Genomic DNA, 16681 nt, shown 5'->3' on the forward strand with positions numbered 1-16681 from the left:
CTGGGGGAACACATTTGTAACTCTTATTCCAAAGAGGGAGAATCCGGAGAGGGTATCAGATTATAGGCCTAATGTGATGTACGCACAAGATAATTGCCAAGGTGATGGCTAAGCGGAGTATTGTGGACAACACTGTAGAAGCTCTAGAGGTAGCTCATTCGCTGGCAAATGGCAAGAACAATAGCCCGGTCATGATGGTGAAGATCGATAAGGAGAAGGCACACGATCGAGTTAGTTGGGGCGCTGTGATGGGTACGCTATGGAGGATGAGTTTTTCGATGACTTGGTGTAATTGGATCCAAGCATGCATCAAATCTCCTCGATTTGTCTCGCTGATCAATGAAAGAACGAAGGAGCGGATTTACGCCTACATGCAGCTTCTGCGGGGCTCCATGTGGAGAGCGTGGAGCACCTTATTTTATGGATGCAATTAACCTGCTGAACGTACGTGTGGGCCGAGTTAAACAGGATGATTGGTGTGTTAATTAGCCAAGTGGGCCCGGAATGGTTGGTCAATGATAGGTTAGCTGAATATGGGGAGAACTTGAAGCTCGAGGTTGTCAATGCATCCACGTGTTGGCTAGTGTGAAAACAAATAAGTGCAACACCCCGGGGTTTTTGTATATACGTTTTTGTCCTTTGTAAAATTCGTCTAACCATTCTCTATCTAGACTGTCTATAATTTACGATTTTATTTAAACATGTTAACATAAAATAGAATATTTTGATACACCTTACTAATTACATTAAAGTCTTACAAGTTTAAGCTGTTCGGCCTCGTTCACTTGCTATTGTACTTCAATTAAATTCATCTTAATTTTGTCGTGTGCGATAGGATAGGACGTCAATTAGCATTATGTTTACGTGTCCATTCCAAATAGTAAATAGCATTAATTAATTGCCGGTTTTAAATCGTCACATGTACTCTTACGTGCCCAAAGTAGGCATGCATATCTTATCTTGATCAATTTAGATTTTAGCCGTTTAAATCGTATCCTACCAATCGATGCTGGAGCCCAAGATGTTAGCTTCTACCAAACACCCGTGATTAATTTCTTAATCGAGTTGCCTAGTTTTTTTGGACATATAACTTCATTCACAAGACATGGGGTTGAATCTTTCAAACTAATAAAAGTTATTAACACCATCTTTTTCCTATTTCGGGTGTGTTTATTGTTTTTAATGTTTCTGATCTTCTTAGAGAAGCTAACTATGTACTGCATAATTATTAACAACTCTCAATAAAATTAGGGTTTAATTCTCGCTTTCCTAAGGAGCCTTCTTTACGTTAAAATATAATATTTCTCTAGTTATTCGTTACAGACTAGCATCAACACTTTTCTAGACAAATGATTCAATACTATATATACCATATTCTCCACATAGAATAAGATAAACAACAAAAGTAACAACCATAGTTTATTTATTGCAATAAACGTCATTTTATTTCGTAGACATGCATGCATGTCATCGCATGCAATACAGTACTTATTCGTGCATGCCAATACATAGTACATAAGTTACAGAAATTAAGCACACAAACATAAAAAAAAATAAAAAATGCAAAAAAATTAAGCACAGATGCTTTAAATCTTGAAACAAGTGCACATATTAGATTTCATTAGTTTCCGAACTTGGACTTGAGCAGATTGATGATATTAGGCTCCACCAGGAATGTCTTCGTAAGGACTTCGGTCGGAATAGCGGGTTTGGATCCGAATAGGGATAGCGGGGCCGAGAGCGTACCAGGCAACTGGCTATCGAACACATTTAACTCAAGTGCCTTCCCAGGCCCGACATTGAGCTCAAAGTGCATGAGTCCCCGAGGGATCACAAAGTTCTCTCCGGCCTTGATAACTTTGGAGTAGTACACGTTGGACGTGGTCACAAACCCTACGAGCACCTCTCCCGTCACCACAAACCCTAGTTCGGTGGCCCGGGGATGGACGTGAAGAGGGTTGATGCCGCCGACGGCCAGGTCGACACGGTTCATCGACAGCCCCAGCGTGTTCAGGCCCGGGAAGCTGAGCACGTTCCCTGCCGTCACCTTAAACCCTGAAGGGTTGTTGGTGTCGCCCTCCTTGGAGATGGCCGAGGAGAAGAAGTCGTCGGAGACGACCTCCGACATCGGCTTGCAGGGGAACCCGTTAACCGTCACGCCGGACTTCATGTCGGCGACGCATATGTCCTGCACGGGATCGGGGTCGCGGCCGCTCGACGCGGGGAGTAAGGTAGTTATGGAGAGCAAGAGGAAGAGTGTTTTTGCTAAGAGTTGGAGCTCCATGCTTGCAAGTATGAGATTATAGATAGAATTGATGAAGGATATGAAACATAGTGTATCTATGCATGCCTTTATATAGTAGTTCATAGGACACCACCGTTGAATATCTTTAAAGATTATTACTTGCTCCGAAAGTTCGGATAATTAGGAAGCTACTGTACGCTGTGTCACATAAACTATAGATAAGGTCAAGAATGGAGAGTAGAATAAGACTTCTTATCAGATAGTGGGGAGGTGGGTGCATGCAACGTTTCCTAATTGGCAGCGAATCTATAGTGATATACTATATAATATTGTGGACGCCAGTCTGTAACGAAGAAATAGAAGATTTTTGAACGTTAAAAGGGCTCCTTTAAAATACGTCGGCTTCCAATAATTAAAATTAGAGATGGATTTAAATGTTAATAAATTCTTAGAATGGACATGTCATACCTAAACCAAGATAAGTATAGATAGTCATGTTCCCATGTAATTGTGGTGGATCTTCTGCATCCTGAAACGTACGAATTTGACACTTGGTAACCTCGTTTGGTTGTCAAATAGTTAAGACTCGTTTAACAGTAGCAATTTAATGCTTTTAGGACTGCAGAAGACCCACACCTCTCCCCCAAAAGGCTGCTAACTTTCTCAAATAAGTTGATTAGTGCGCAAGATGTCACTCGTCGCCGCATGAACCGCTCTACCACACAGCTAGAAGGTCACTCAGTAGTTGCCGCAGCAGATAGAGTAAATCTATATATATATATATATATATATAATTTAGTATAAATAAAATAAAAGTTAGGAACTCTTATATGTCAAATCGCAACTACCCTAGAAAGAAAGTAATGCTCTCTCTGCAATATTATACTATCTTTCTTTCAAGATACAATTAAGAAAATTGTTTATATATGGGTGGTTAATACACTCATTTTAATGTTTCTATGTAATAATCATTCGATCTAATTAAAATAATATATAAAGGAAAAGAGAAAATTTGAGAGAGATAAGTAAAAATATTTGATATTGTTGTTATTATTAATTTTTAGAATATATCTAGAAGTTTTAGAGGTTTTTGAATTTATCTACACAAATGTAGCCCTCTAAATTTATTAATCCATTAACTATTAAAAGTGTCATCAGTAACATTCCTATAATATTTGAGTTTTAAATTATTTTAATTATTAGTTTCAAATAGATTTGAATTCTAAAATTAATAGCATCCCCTCCTCTAGCCAAGCTGTTAGGTGCAATAGAGATTGGGAGGCTTTTATCAAACATTTATTTCTCGTTTTAGTTTCTCATTCTTTCTCTAGATTTTTTTTCTCATTTTCTCTCTTCCCCTTCTCGCCATCATCCTAGGTTTGCCGCCTTGGCCAAGGTCTCCATCAATATCCACTAGATCTAAGTCTTATTGCCAATTCTGCCACCTTCCTTTTTCGACACAATCACTATGTATTATCTTTTCTTTCTTCACCGTCATCAATAAAACCCTTGGGGCTAACTTTAGTTTTTTCGTCTATATATATATTTTTTATTATTTGTAAAATTTTATCTAACCATCTCTATCTTAAAGTGTCTAATTTAATATTTCAAAATTAGGGCAAAAAACACATAGAAATAAGCCCCAATGAGTTTTTATACAAAATAACTAACAAATTATTCGGATTTCAAAGCAGAACCTATCGAAGAAGCGAAACCCTAATTATATTGAGAGTTGCTAATAACTATTTGAAGTTGGATCAAAAAGATTCAACATCATAACGAGTTTCTATGTCCCAAAATGTAACTCGGATTAAGATATAAAGCACGATTCTTTGGTAGGAGCTAATGACATCTTGGGCTAGCTCCAATGTGGAATAGATTTAAAGGATCCAAAGTCGGCATTGATGCTAATTACTATTGGAAAGGGCTCCGACATCATACTAACTATTTGATTATTAGGATTTCCCATCTGAACAAAAACATGGACAATATATATATATATATATATATATATATATATATGATTGAGTGCTCATTTAGTTGAAGAATATGAAATCTCTTTCATCAAATTAGGAAGTCCTTATTTATTGTTAGCTTGTCGCCATCGGTGGAGCTACGTACTACTACTGAGAAGGGCCATGCCACCTAACTATTTTAAAATCTTTCCTTATCTTACGGACTTCAATCAATTAGAAAGAAAAATGACATAAATGAACTTAATTAACTGCATATCGTTAACGTAAAATGAACGATGGCCTATTGTTAGGCCTGTCACAAAGTAAAGGCCCAAAACAATGATGAGGATGAGGTAGGCTTGACAAAATTTATATATATAATGGATGGAACAAGTGAAATCATTTATTGTAATATTTGATGTTCACTAACTTATAATTTAGACTTGCTTTAGACCAAATTTTGATAAAATTTTATTTTAAAATTTAAAATTATTGTGATGTCTATTTTTCTTTTAATAATTTGATAAAAAAAAATTTTACGTATTTAGAGGTATATAATTTTTATAATTTACTAGTTAAATATTAAATTTCAAGCAATTAATGTTTTTTTTTTCTTTTCCTTCCAGAGCTCGTTTAAAGCTTTTAAACTCAGATCTCTCGTTCAGACTCCTCTTATTTACACACTTACGAATAGGAAGCGGAAACGCGAGAGTTATTTAAGACCGTCAGATGTGGGACCCAACATCATGTAACGTACACGTCAGCACATGACTTCAGTGACTCGGATCCGAGAATATATTATATGTGACGTGTAAGATACGTTGACTGATCAACTTAACGTGCATCGAAACTTTACTCCATCGATTATTCTTCCAGAATTAAAAGTTATATACCACGAACCATTTATTCTTCTTAGCTGAAGGGTATATAATTTCGTCGCTTTGTTTCAAGAGGTTCGAGATGACCAACAGTTGAATCAAACTAATAGTCGGGTATAAATTTAGCAATCAATAGATTCACTTATTTTATTTGTTTTCATAAATAGAGCTTATTAATTAATACATAGAATCCCAAATCATCATATTTTACAAATGTATGTTTACTTTACTTTATTCCAACAATCCATAGATATGGATTCCACTTATTTCAATAGTTAAATAGATGTTAATATATTTAATTAATTAATAGACACCTCCAGCTCCAACAAACTTGGACTTCAATAGATCGATGACGTTATTGTCCACCTGGAAGGTCTTAGCCAAGACCTCATCGGGAATAGCGGGTTTGGATCCGAACAGAGTAAACGGAGCCAAAACCACACCCGGCAACTGGCTGTTGAACACCGTCAGAGCTCGCGCATTAACCTTCCCCGCGTTATACTGGAAGTGGACGAGCCCCCTCGGGATGACGAAATTCTCGCCGGCCTTAACGACCTTGGAGTAGAAGACGTTGGCAGTGCTAACGAAGCCGACTAGGAGCTCGCCCTCGACCACGAACACGAGCTCGGTGGCGCGAGGGTGGCTGTGGAGGGGGTTGACGCCGCCGGGGCCGAAGTCGGCGCGGTTCATGGAGAGTCCGAGGGTGTTGAGCCCCGGGAAGTTCGCCACGTTGGCCTGCGTGATGTTGGATTCGAACATGCCGCTGGTGTCGCCCCCCGTGGCGAGGCCGGAGAAGAAGAAGTCGTCGGAGACGACCGCGGACGGCGCCTTGCATGGGAAGCCGTTGACAGTTACGTCGGCCGAGTTGAGGTCGGCGACGCAGAAGTCTTGGAGCGGATCCGGGTCGGCGACGCACGCAGAGTAGTTGATCGAGAAGATGGCTACGAGGAGGAGGAGTGAAGTTGGTATGGATTTGGAGAACTCCATGGTTTTGGGGATGTTGTTGTTTGATTTGGTTACTGATGAGAGGAGAAAGGATTTGTGATACTTGTATATATAGTGATGCATGGAAACATATATATACGAACGATTCAAAGCATTAGCTATGAAGATAGTTGTTGAGTTTTTCTTTATTATTATTATTGGAATTAGTCTAGGAAGCCAATTCCTAATTCGATTATTAGGTGGCTTGAGGTTTACTTGTCTCCCGTTAGGAATTTCTTACAGTCAACTGACCAAAAAGTTTATGTTATTAGATATATAACCGAGGAAAAGATATATCATATCTTTTAACACGCTACATTTACGTGCCACTCGCGTATAGAGATATCGAAATAATTGAGCACCTTGAACTGATCAAGTTGATTTTAGCGCGAGTCAAACTTGACTAAAATTTAAACAACCTGAGCTTTATTATGGTTTCAATCCAAGCTTAAACAAACTTTAGCCCGATCAAGCTTAATTCACATTTTAACAACTAAATGCCTCCTTATCCGTAGTTAAATTTACACCCTCTATATATCCTAGTATTGCAACATGAATAGTGATAACTTTCCTCTAAACCATGGATAAAAAATAAGTATGACAATACTATTTATGAATCATTACTATCACGCTGCTCATTAAGCTATCGTCTTGTTTACACAATTATGTTTACATTCTTGAAATGGTTCAACTGGACATTGGTACATATGATATAATTTCTTTGTTTCCTCATTACAAATAGATAGGCAAGACTAGCTTTGCGTTATTGTGATCAGTTTGCCAAATCTTAAGCTTGATCGATTGACCCAGTCGTATGCTAATCAAATACCGATGGCCAACTCCTTTCGGTCCCAAATTTCCACTCCATGACTCGGTCTTTCCAATCTATTCTAGAGTTCACTTTCCATCTTTTCAACGAAATAAAAGCAAATTAAGAGTAACAGTAGAAATTAAGGAGTACTTCATTGCTCATCTTATTCTTACCAACCTCACCAATTACATCATCGTGTTGTAAATTTCAAGATCATACGATCGCACTTTACTGAGTCTTTGAACACTTCAAACCAAACCCACCGCTATATAATAAAACGATCGTGAATCCTTTCTCCTATATCTCATCCCAAGAGTAAGTTAATTAATTAACCATGGAGTCCTCCAAATCCATTCCAACTTCACTCCTCCTCCTCTTTGCGATCATCTTCTCCATCAACTACTCCGCGTGCCTCGCCGACCCGGATCCGCTCCAAGACTTCTGCGTCGCCGACCTCGAGTCAACTAAAATAACCGTCAACGGCTTCCCATGCAAGCCGGCCTCCGCCGTCGTCTCCGACGACTTCTTCTTCTCCGGCCTCGCCACTGGGGGCGACACCAGCGGCATGTTCGGATCCAACATAACGCAGGCCAACGTGGCGAGCTTCCCGGGGCTCAACACCCTCGGACTCTCCATGAACCGCGCCGACTTCGCCCCCGGCGGCGTCAACCCCCTCCACAGCCACCCTCGCGCCACCGAGCTCGTGTTCGTGCTCGAGGGCGAGCTCTTAGTCGGCTTCGTTAGCACCGCCAACGTCTTCTACTCCAAGGTCGTTAAGGCCGGCGAGAATTTCGTCATCCCGAGGGGGCTCGTCCACTTCCAGTACAACGCGGGGAAGGTTAATGCGCGAGCTATGACGATGTTCAACAGCCAGTTGCCGGGTGTAGTTTTGGCTCCGTTAGGTCTGTTCGGATCCAAACCCGCTATTCCCGATGAGGTCTTGGCTAAGACCTTCCAGGTGGACAATAACGTCATCGATCTATTGAAGTCCAAGTTCGGAAATTAATTTATTTATACGTGGATTGGTGGAATAAACTAAAATAAATTTTGTATTCATTGGATTTGTCGTTCTGTAGTAAGTAAACTCTATTTAAATATTGAAATAAATCATTGATTCTTGGGTGTTGATTTAATTGAATGTGATGGGAGTTGAATTAATGGCAATATTGGATCGACTTTTCCTAATTTGTGGACTTCTTTAGTTGAGGTAGAACGAGTCTAGATTTGGACACCTCACCGTTATTATCATTTAAATAACTAAAAGCTACTGTCTAGATTTTTATTATATAATTATTGAAAAATATATTGCCGGTTAGTTTTCTTAACGGCAAGTTATTATATAGAGAAGTTAAATTAATTATAAATATAAAATAAACTTAATGCCCTTAAATAAGGTTTTTTTTAAAGTATTAAATATTTCTCTATTTCATTTGCAGCTTTTAGGTATAATTTAAATGAGATTATTTCTAGATAATAAAAGAAAATTGTCGAATCTATTTGTTAACGGTGGATAAATCTAGAAAAATTAAAGTACGAGCGTACCAGAAAAGTATTTAACTAGTATCTAAACGAGTATATCACAATGTCAATGGATCTAAAACTATTATTGTTTAATCTCAAAATTTATAATAAAAATGAGATATTCTGAAATATAAAAATATTATACTTTTTTTTTAAATTAAACTTAATTTAGTGCGTTGCACGGTATTATTTTCTAACAAACTGATGAGAGATTTTATTTATAATGTAAGTAAAATATAGGGTGTTATTTATAATTTTTCTTTTTATTATATTATCGTCAACTTTCACACATTGATTTATTAGAATTGATCATTGGGTCGGGTCTATCGGACCAATCGAAATAGCCATTGTGTTTGTCGGCCCGCTTGCAAGTAACTCATGGAGCGCTCCATTTACAAATTTTTTTTAAAAAAATTAAGCTATGTTTAGAATTTTTTTACGATTAGTTTTTTTTATAAAAGGTATATTTGTTCCTCCTTTTGTTTTCAGTAGGAATATGGGTGAGCTTAGTTGCAAAATGAAACACGCAGTCTTTTGTGCAAGCTGATGGGCGAACTTTTAGGCCGGGTTTTTGAGTCGGACCGATGGATGAGCTTTGGGACTGGGCCAGGGAGGCAAAGAGCCGACTTATGCTGCACACTAGTAGTTCAGACTCAGGCCGAATCGGACCCAAACCAGGTTGGGCACGATCAAGCTGGGCGTTTGATGAGGTACGTACGTCAACCATTACCATCGAAGTCTTCCAAAATAGCCATTTACTATTGCATGGCCTGCATGATTCACATGAACACACCCACTGCCGACTAACCAAGTGGGTCCCAGTCCCACCCAGACCTGCTAGCCAATGGGATGGCGCCAACGGCAACAACATCGGCAGCCAAGGTGGACTGCACTCTTCTCACGATCACCATTCACAAATCACAACACCCAACAAAAAGCCAACCTCTATTTCCTCTCCTTTTTCCTTTCCTTTTTGACTACGTTATAATCCCAACTTCCAAACTCTACTCACATGATGCATCCAAGAATACCCCCCAATAAAGAGTTCACAGAGGCAAGGTGAATTTGTAAGCTAATCATAGGATGGACAAAAACCTCTTGTCACGGGATAATATGATCATCTAAAAGGTGGTATGTTAATGGGGTACAATTATGGATTCTTGTGGCAAAAGCTCCAAATAGGAAGGAAACAGAATACTAGAGTAGTGTGGACCACAAGCCCACTACACGACCCATTCGTGTGAGACCAAACTAGCATCCAGTAAACTAACTGTTTGCATATATTACCATGTACCACTTTCTTTTTTTCTTTTTTTTGTGTGCATAAAATCTCCCCTGTCGCGGTAGAAACTAGAAAGGAGGAGAGTAAATTGTAATATCTAGAAAGAGAAGGATCTTTAATTAAAAGTTTACTTGCTACAATAAATGATAAATGCAGGGGGTGATGTGGAAAAGAAACAGAACGAAGGGACACCGAGGAAAGTTACAGAGCCGTGCGGTCGTGGTGACTAGTCGGCGACACGCGTTCTGCCGTCAGAACAACCCCGATTCGCCTCCACGACTTCGCCCACCAACTGGCCGATTCGTCGGCCCCCCAACACGACTCCCGAGGCGTCGTTTCCTAGTACTAGAAATCCCAGCGGCCGACATCCCCTGACTAGACTCCCGAGGCTCTATGCTTGGTTTCTTCTCTCACAGCTGAAGGAATCGCGATGGGTGGGTGCGTATCGAGGCCTGATGGCTGCCTCAGCGCTCGCAGGAAGCCCCATGGCCGCCGGCGGAGGAGGGCGGCGACGAATCGGCTGTCGTCGCGGCAGTCGATGGAGACGATCGCCGAGGTGGAGCAGACGGATGGGGCCGACCAGAGGGCGTACTGTATTCCCGCGTTCCAAGGTAGATGTTTGTTCACTTTGCTTGGTTCTTGGAGATGACATGAACCCAGGTGCGGCATTGGGTTTTGAGTCCCAGTTCTATGCTAAATTTAGAATCTTGGTGAATGTTTAGATCTTCGTTAGGAGCTTAGAAAGGTTAGATCTTGGGGATTTGCTGGGAACCCTGGGTACTCATTAGTTGTTTTGAGCTTAGTAGCTGCTGGTTTCTAAATTGTGTCAAATTCTTAAAAATCAGATGTTAGTTAATTTCAACAGCCACTGGGTAGCAATTACACGTCGAGTCAATTTCATCTTGTGTATTTCCTGGAGGTTTTGTTTGTCTACATTGTTTGAAACGGAGGTAGAAATTTGGAGTATGGCTTTCTTGATCATGATCATGTGCTAACTTGTGTTATTAACAGCCGTATCTGGAAGCCTCGAGGATACATGGTTCGATTCAGTTGCGGAAACAGAGTCAGAGGGCGAGGATGATTTCCATAGTGTACAGGATGGTATGTGGCAGGTGGTCATAACACAGCATCATCTTTCCAATGTATTTGAAGTTTATTCTGATTTCCTTGTTCTTGAATCTTTATGGATGCTGCTGAAATTTCTGCAGATGCTTTTTCTTTAACTGGCATTGAGAATGAGGCCGTGTTGAGTAATTCGTCATCAAAAGATCTTGAGAGTGGAAGCTTCAAGATCAGTGCTTCCTCCATTTCTTCCATTGCTCAAAACCAGAAGAGACATAAATTTGGGGAGCAATCCAAGGTGACTATAGAGTATGGTGTAAATGTGTCGAGCCTTTCTGATGATGAAAGTACTGGTGCGGGGGAAGGGGGGATATTGAACAATTGCGGTATCCTGCCAAATACTTGCTTGCCTTGTCTTCCTTCTACTGCCTCCATTACCGAAAAAAGGAAGCATTTTAGTTCCAGCCCGACTAATTCTTTGAAGATGCCTTCTTTGAAGCTTTCTTTTAAGCGAAAAACTGGTGAAGGCCATACTACCTCATCGCTAAGTGAGTGTTTCAAATTATCTATTTTTTTTGGCACTTGTCTTCTCCAGAGTCCAAAAGCACAATTGTATCTTGTTTTATTAAGTGATCAGGAAAAGATAATTATGTTTTTAGACAGTAGGTAAACGTTTTTGCCTTCATCACATGGTGTTTGCTGCATCATAGCATGTGGGTTCTGCGCTTTTCCCTACCTCTAATAGATTTGAGTTTAACAGATCAAAAAAATCAGCAAGAAATGTTGGACTTATTAATCAGCAGGGGGTTCATTATTGCCATATTCATGTTCTAGCTTTATATGTTGAATACCTTAGTAGATTAAATAAATAAATTTCAATCTCAGCTTAAATGTATCGACTTCTTACATTTAATTTGCATTTTAGTTTCTACAAAGACTATCCTTGAAAGACCAGTTGGAGGTTCTCAAGTACCTTTATGCTTAGTGGAAAAGAAAATGCTCGATAGCTGGTCCCATGTTGAACCTGGTGTATTCCGAGTCAGAGGAGCCAATTTCTTCAGGTGATTAATAATCTCCCATTCATTTGTTTTAAATGAAAATATATGAATAACATTTTAAAGAGTGCACAATGCATGTGATAGATACAACTAAAGATATTGCTTCCATGAGTCATCTTCTAAAAGTCGTTTCCCAAACGTGGTCTTTATTTGACAGGGATAAGAAGAAAGATCTTGCTCCAAACCATGCAGCATATTACCCCTTTGGTGTTGATGTCTACTTGTCTCAGCAGAAGATTAAGCATATTAGTAGATTCGTTGATCTTCCAATTACAAATTCATCGAGCAAGTTTCCACCTGTTCTTGTAGTTAATATTCAGGTAAGCAGCCCTTATGCTTCCTGCCGTAAAATGCTTGCTTACTTGCTAGCAAGATTACAATTATTTCTGCTTTATTTCATGTCAATCTTTACTCCCACTGTTCCTCAAGAATCATTGTACTAGTTAGTGCCTTAGTGGGCCCTAAGATGCATGTGCCAGCAATCAATAAAATTTGCTTTTGGCATGTCTTACTGATTTATATTTGTCCACTTCTTTGTTTCAGTTAAGTGTACTCTCACAGAAAGAGCTAAAATTATTTTGCATTAGTTGTTAAAACTTAGAATATTTTAAAGTATGAAACTCAGTCCATTTTAGTAAATGTACACATTATCTTATGGGTCTTGTTTCCCTTCTTACTTGCCTAATAGAATTCATTGTCAAACCTGAAGGTCATAATACTTTAAATTGCTAGAAAAGAACGGGTATCACCTTAAGAGGACAAAGAAACTAGCAGAAATTAGACCAAAGATGAGAAAGATACCACCATTTTATAAACTTATTCTGGTAGTAAATACGTGATCAGGTGCTTGTGCAATATTAATCGAGAACTGGCTTATAAATTTCTGCATTTTTCGTCCTTTCAATAATTAAGATAGTGCAACCAATGAATGGTAATAATTGGAAACGTAGACCATTGCAATTTCTAAGCAACATATGTACAGAAAATCATTACACGTCCCATATTGAATGGCTTGACTCTTGAGTATAGAATTCTAACAGTCGGAATTGATAGTATTTTTATTTCTTCTTGGAATATTGATATACCTAGTACTATATTCTGCTACGTAAGTTTCGTTTCCTTTTTCAGATATATAGTTTGGTATTTGCTCTAAGCAATTGAAGTAGTTTTTTGGCATGTCTGACCTCCTGTGGTCCTCTCAGGTTCCTCTATATCCTGCTTCACTCTTTCAAAATGCAACGGATGGGGAAGGGCTAAGCTTTGTCCTGTATTTTAGGTTTTCAGAAAGTTACTTAAAGGAGCTTCCGCCCCAGTTCATAGATAATATTAGAGTAAGACTATTTCCGGTTAAAACTTTGCTTTCAATCATCCGTATTTTCATGGTTAGAAATATGAGAGTACTACCTTTTTCCATTTGTGGGGGGTAGTTATACCTGGGTGTTAAATTGTGTTGGTACTTTTTTGTTCTTCATCCTTGCATTTTTCTCATGGTGCGGCATTAATCTCTTATTGTTATCTGTTAATGATGGTTTTTGTTTAGTTGATTCCTCATCTTTGTGCAATCTGTCCTTTTATTGATAGTTCTGTCAAATCTTTGTAACACGGGTCCTAGACTTGCTCTTGTTACAGAAGAATTAAATTTATTTATTTATGGTCCTTAATACCATTTGATCTTGCTTCGTGTGTAGAGGTTAATTGATGATGAAGTTGAAAAGGTCAAAGCCTTTCCTGTGGATACGACTGTACCTTTTCGGGAAAGATTAAAAATACTTGGTCGTGTTGCAAATTTGGAGGATCTTCCTTTAAGTGCAGCAGAAAGGAAGATCATGAACACGTACAATGAGAAACCTGTGCTCTCTCGTCCTCAGCATGAGTTTTACTTGGTAAGTTCCTTTATTTTGATATCTTTGTCTGTTAGCTCCTGATGGACACGAAGTTCAATTGCTATTTATTTTCATTTTATCATCTAAAAAGATTTCAAATTAAAAAACAAAAGTGGAGCATAAGAAGACGCTAAAAAGAAAACTGGCTTTCCACTTTCAGTTATGAGAATGGCACGATAACTCATCATACTTTGGTGTTAGCCTTCTCCATGTTTCTTTTGGCTTAGGTGACAGTTAGCCTGTCCAGTTCTAGTTCTTGGTTATGCTTCATGTTGAAAACTTTGCTTGTAATTGGTTCACTGTCAGTGTTAAGCCATTTATATCAGGTCATTGATTGCAACAGGTTTACTATAAAGTTTGTTCCGGGCCTTCTGGCATGATTATTTAAAGATATCTATCACTTTAATTGTTAACAACAATGTCCCTCAGCTAGAATTGTTAAATTTGTTGACAATCTGTTCCGTCACTATCTTGTCTCTCAAATGTTTCACTCCATTCCTTGCTTTCCATAAATTTCTCCAGAACTGTCAAAACTAACATTTATCTTCTCTTCTCTTGAAATTTCTAAGTTAGATCAAATAAATTGAGACCAAGCTAGCCTTATTTTTCTTAGTCGTGTATGTGGATTTTCAAATTATCCTAAATGCTGACTACTGTCATTCGTCAGCATGCATCTTCAGACGTTTGAACATTTTCTTCTTTTAATTTATGGATCTCTTTCAAAGTTCTTTGTTTTTGTCTACTGCATTACTTTGTATTATCTGATACATCTTAACCATCAATCTATTTTGAAGTTTTTCTTCTACATACTTCTTCATATATCAAACTCTAATGTTGTATTTTTCATGCATTGTTGACAGGGAGATAATTACTTGGAGATTGATTTGGACATGCATCGATTCAATTATATCGCAAGGAAGGGTTTCGAATCATTTCTAGACAGGCTGAAGTTGTGTGTCTTGGATTTCGGCCTCACGATTCAGGTATTCTAATTTGAAAAGATAAATCTCCTGTTTAATTATTCGCAGGGACGGATCTAATACTTTTCATACACAGGGAACCAAGCCTGAAGAACTGCCAGAGCAGATGTTATGCTGCGTGAGATTGAATGGAATTGATTACACCAATTATAACCGACTTGCTGTGCATAGTCCTTGAGTTTAAAAGGCTTTTGCTAATCAGCTAATCATCTAACTAACGAACTGCCAAGATGTTGATAGGCCAAACATTTTCATAGATCTCGAGACTTTTGCAACTGTCGGGATTCAGGGCGACATGTCGGACTTCCTCTTTGAGGTAGAGAGACGCCTTTCAACATCGGACTGATGCCATTCATGCAGAATATTCATGAAAAGTTAAAAAGGATGGATTTGGCCTACTCTGGCAAGAAATTTGCACGTAACAACTCGTCGAGGCTGGCGGATGTTAGTCGCAGAAGAAATACTGGCAAATATTGTCAATGATTTAAAGCTTATGATCAGTTCGATTGTTAGGAAGAAATCAGAAAACAGAACTATTATGATCCCACACAGTGTACCATTGTTTGATTGGGATGACAGATCCCATACCATATACTTAATGATCATTTTTTTTTCTTCTTTAAAGATTGCATGAATTGGGTGATGTTGATAAAGTTGTGGTATTATCATTTCTGTTTACTCTACTGTTTAACATGCCTGCTCACAAGGCAGGATAGAAATAGGAGGAAGTTCTCAACCTCTGAAATATGTGAATGTCTGCAGGAAGTGAAAAAATCTTGAAATATTACTAAGCGATGTCATAAATGCATACTGTGTCTCTTAAAAATGAAAGGGAAATACTTTACATTTTGACTATCTTATGAAAAAAAGCCTTCTTTTTATTATTAAATAAGATCTTCTATTTGCTTAAAAAAATATTAAATACACCATACTTTTTTAATAAGGAAATTTTCCGAATCACACGCTTATCTATTATGTGATTTATACTTATCTTTAGAGATTTTATAACGGACCACTCATTTTATTTTAATTTTTATTTAATATTATGATATTATTTTAAGTAATTGATATTAATTAAATTACTAAAATGGGAGAGAAGGAGAAGAGGGTGTTTTAGATATTTTATAAATTATTTAATATATTATAATAAAATATTTTTTTTTAAATATCTAAAAGATTACAAAAATATATTATAATTTTATAATTTATTTAATATATTATAAGAAAAAAGATTTTGTAATCTTTTATACGATGTCAAGTTCTCATTCGGCTTTTATAATTTAATTGCAATTGATTTTTTTATTTTATTTATAGTAATAAATTATAATGTGCATTATAAATATAAATTATGTACATTCTAATATAACTAAATATACATTAGCTATAGAAAATATATATACATTCAATTTTATATATTAAATTTAAAAATTAAATATAATTAAATTACAAAAACCTCGCTCAAAGTCAAATGTCTTAAGCCATGACCAAACATAAACCTAATAATTTTACAAGATTAAACTAATAGCAGTGATGAAAAGAATGGAGAGAGACCTAATAACTTGCTTGCACGATCAGCATTGTGCTGCAACGAATTCATATATATATATATATATATATTAGATAATTAGTTGATTTAAGAACTTTAGCTATTAGAAAATGGATCAATAATATATAACATGTTTTCACGCGCTCTATTATGTGTGGCCCTTAATATGCAGATGAACTTATGTTAGATATAATATTTAAATCCATAACCTTAAAAAATAATTATTGATATCATTTTAGATAATCAATAGATTTAAAAACTTAGATAGAGAACAAATTAATAATGTATGTCAATATTATAAGGCAATAGGATAATAATGCTCAAAAGGAGCTCGTGTTGAACGAATGTATGCTAATTGAAATCCTAATTGCATCCGTTTAATTGGGACACGGGTTAAGAAAAAATATATCCATGTAGAATAAAAATCATGTGCAAATAGAAAAAAAGGAGCATTATCTCTGTTTTCCAAAACAAGC

The 16681-nt window shown here is 37.5% G+C and overlaps 4 protein-coding genes across 5 annotated transcripts; 2 read left to right on the top strand and 2 right to left on the bottom strand.

Annotated features, from left to right (window-relative positions):
- Positions 1–1418: 1418 nt before the first annotated feature.
- LOC140796143 (oxalate oxidase 1-like) lies at positions 1419–2322 on the bottom strand. The gene has a single exon (XM_073149035.1). It carries the CDS (start codon positions 2282–2284, stop codon positions 1622–1624), a length of 663 nt encoding a protein of 220 aa, XP_073005136.1. The 5' UTR covers positions 2285–2322; the 3' UTR covers positions 1419–1621.
- Positions 2323–5199: 2877 nt separating this feature from the next.
- On the bottom strand, positions 5200–6164 carry LOC140796021 (germin-like protein 3-8). Its single transcript, XM_073148858.1, has one exon. It carries the CDS (start codon positions 6144–6146, stop codon positions 5382–5384), a length of 765 nt encoding a protein of 254 aa, XP_073004959.1. The 5' UTR covers positions 6147–6164; the 3' UTR covers positions 5200–5381.
- An 880-nt stretch (positions 6165–7044) lies between these two features.
- Positions 7045–8006, top strand: LOC140796060 (germin-like protein 3-7). The gene has a single exon (XM_073148906.1). The coding sequence runs from the start codon at positions 7208–7210 to the stop codon at positions 7877–7879; it is 672 nt and encodes a 223-aa protein (XP_073005007.1). The 5' UTR covers positions 7045–7207; the 3' UTR covers positions 7880–8006.
- A 1845-nt stretch (positions 8007–9851) lies between these two features.
- LOC140796898 (uncharacterized) lies at positions 9852–15283 on the top strand. Of its 2 annotated transcripts, XM_073150073.1 has the most exons (9): positions 9852–10287; positions 10688–10777; positions 10885–11286; positions 11664–11799; positions 11954–12116; positions 12999–13127; positions 13485–13679; positions 14540–14662; positions 14736–15283. In XM_073150073.1, the coding sequence occupies exons 1-9, from the start codon at positions 10107–10109 to the stop codon at positions 14835–14837; spliced, it is 1521 nt and encodes a 506-aa protein (XP_073006174.1). In that variant the 5' UTR covers positions 9852–10106; the 3' UTR covers positions 14838–15283. The 2 variants fall into 2 exon arrangements, with proteins under 2 accessions (XP_073006174.1, XP_073006175.1); XM_073150074.1 differs by lacking the exon at positions 12999–13127 and having other exon boundaries at positions 9854–10287.
- Positions 15284–16681: the final 1398 nt, after the last annotated feature.

The sequence above is a fragment of the Typha latifolia genome, chromosome 10, assembly GCF_019914945.1.
Source record: "Typha latifolia isolate L0001 chromosome 10, TyphaL0001v2, whole genome shotgun sequence".
In the NCBI taxonomy this organism is placed as follows: domain Eukaryota; kingdom Viridiplantae; phylum Streptophyta; class Magnoliopsida; order Poales; family Typhaceae; genus Typha; species Typha latifolia.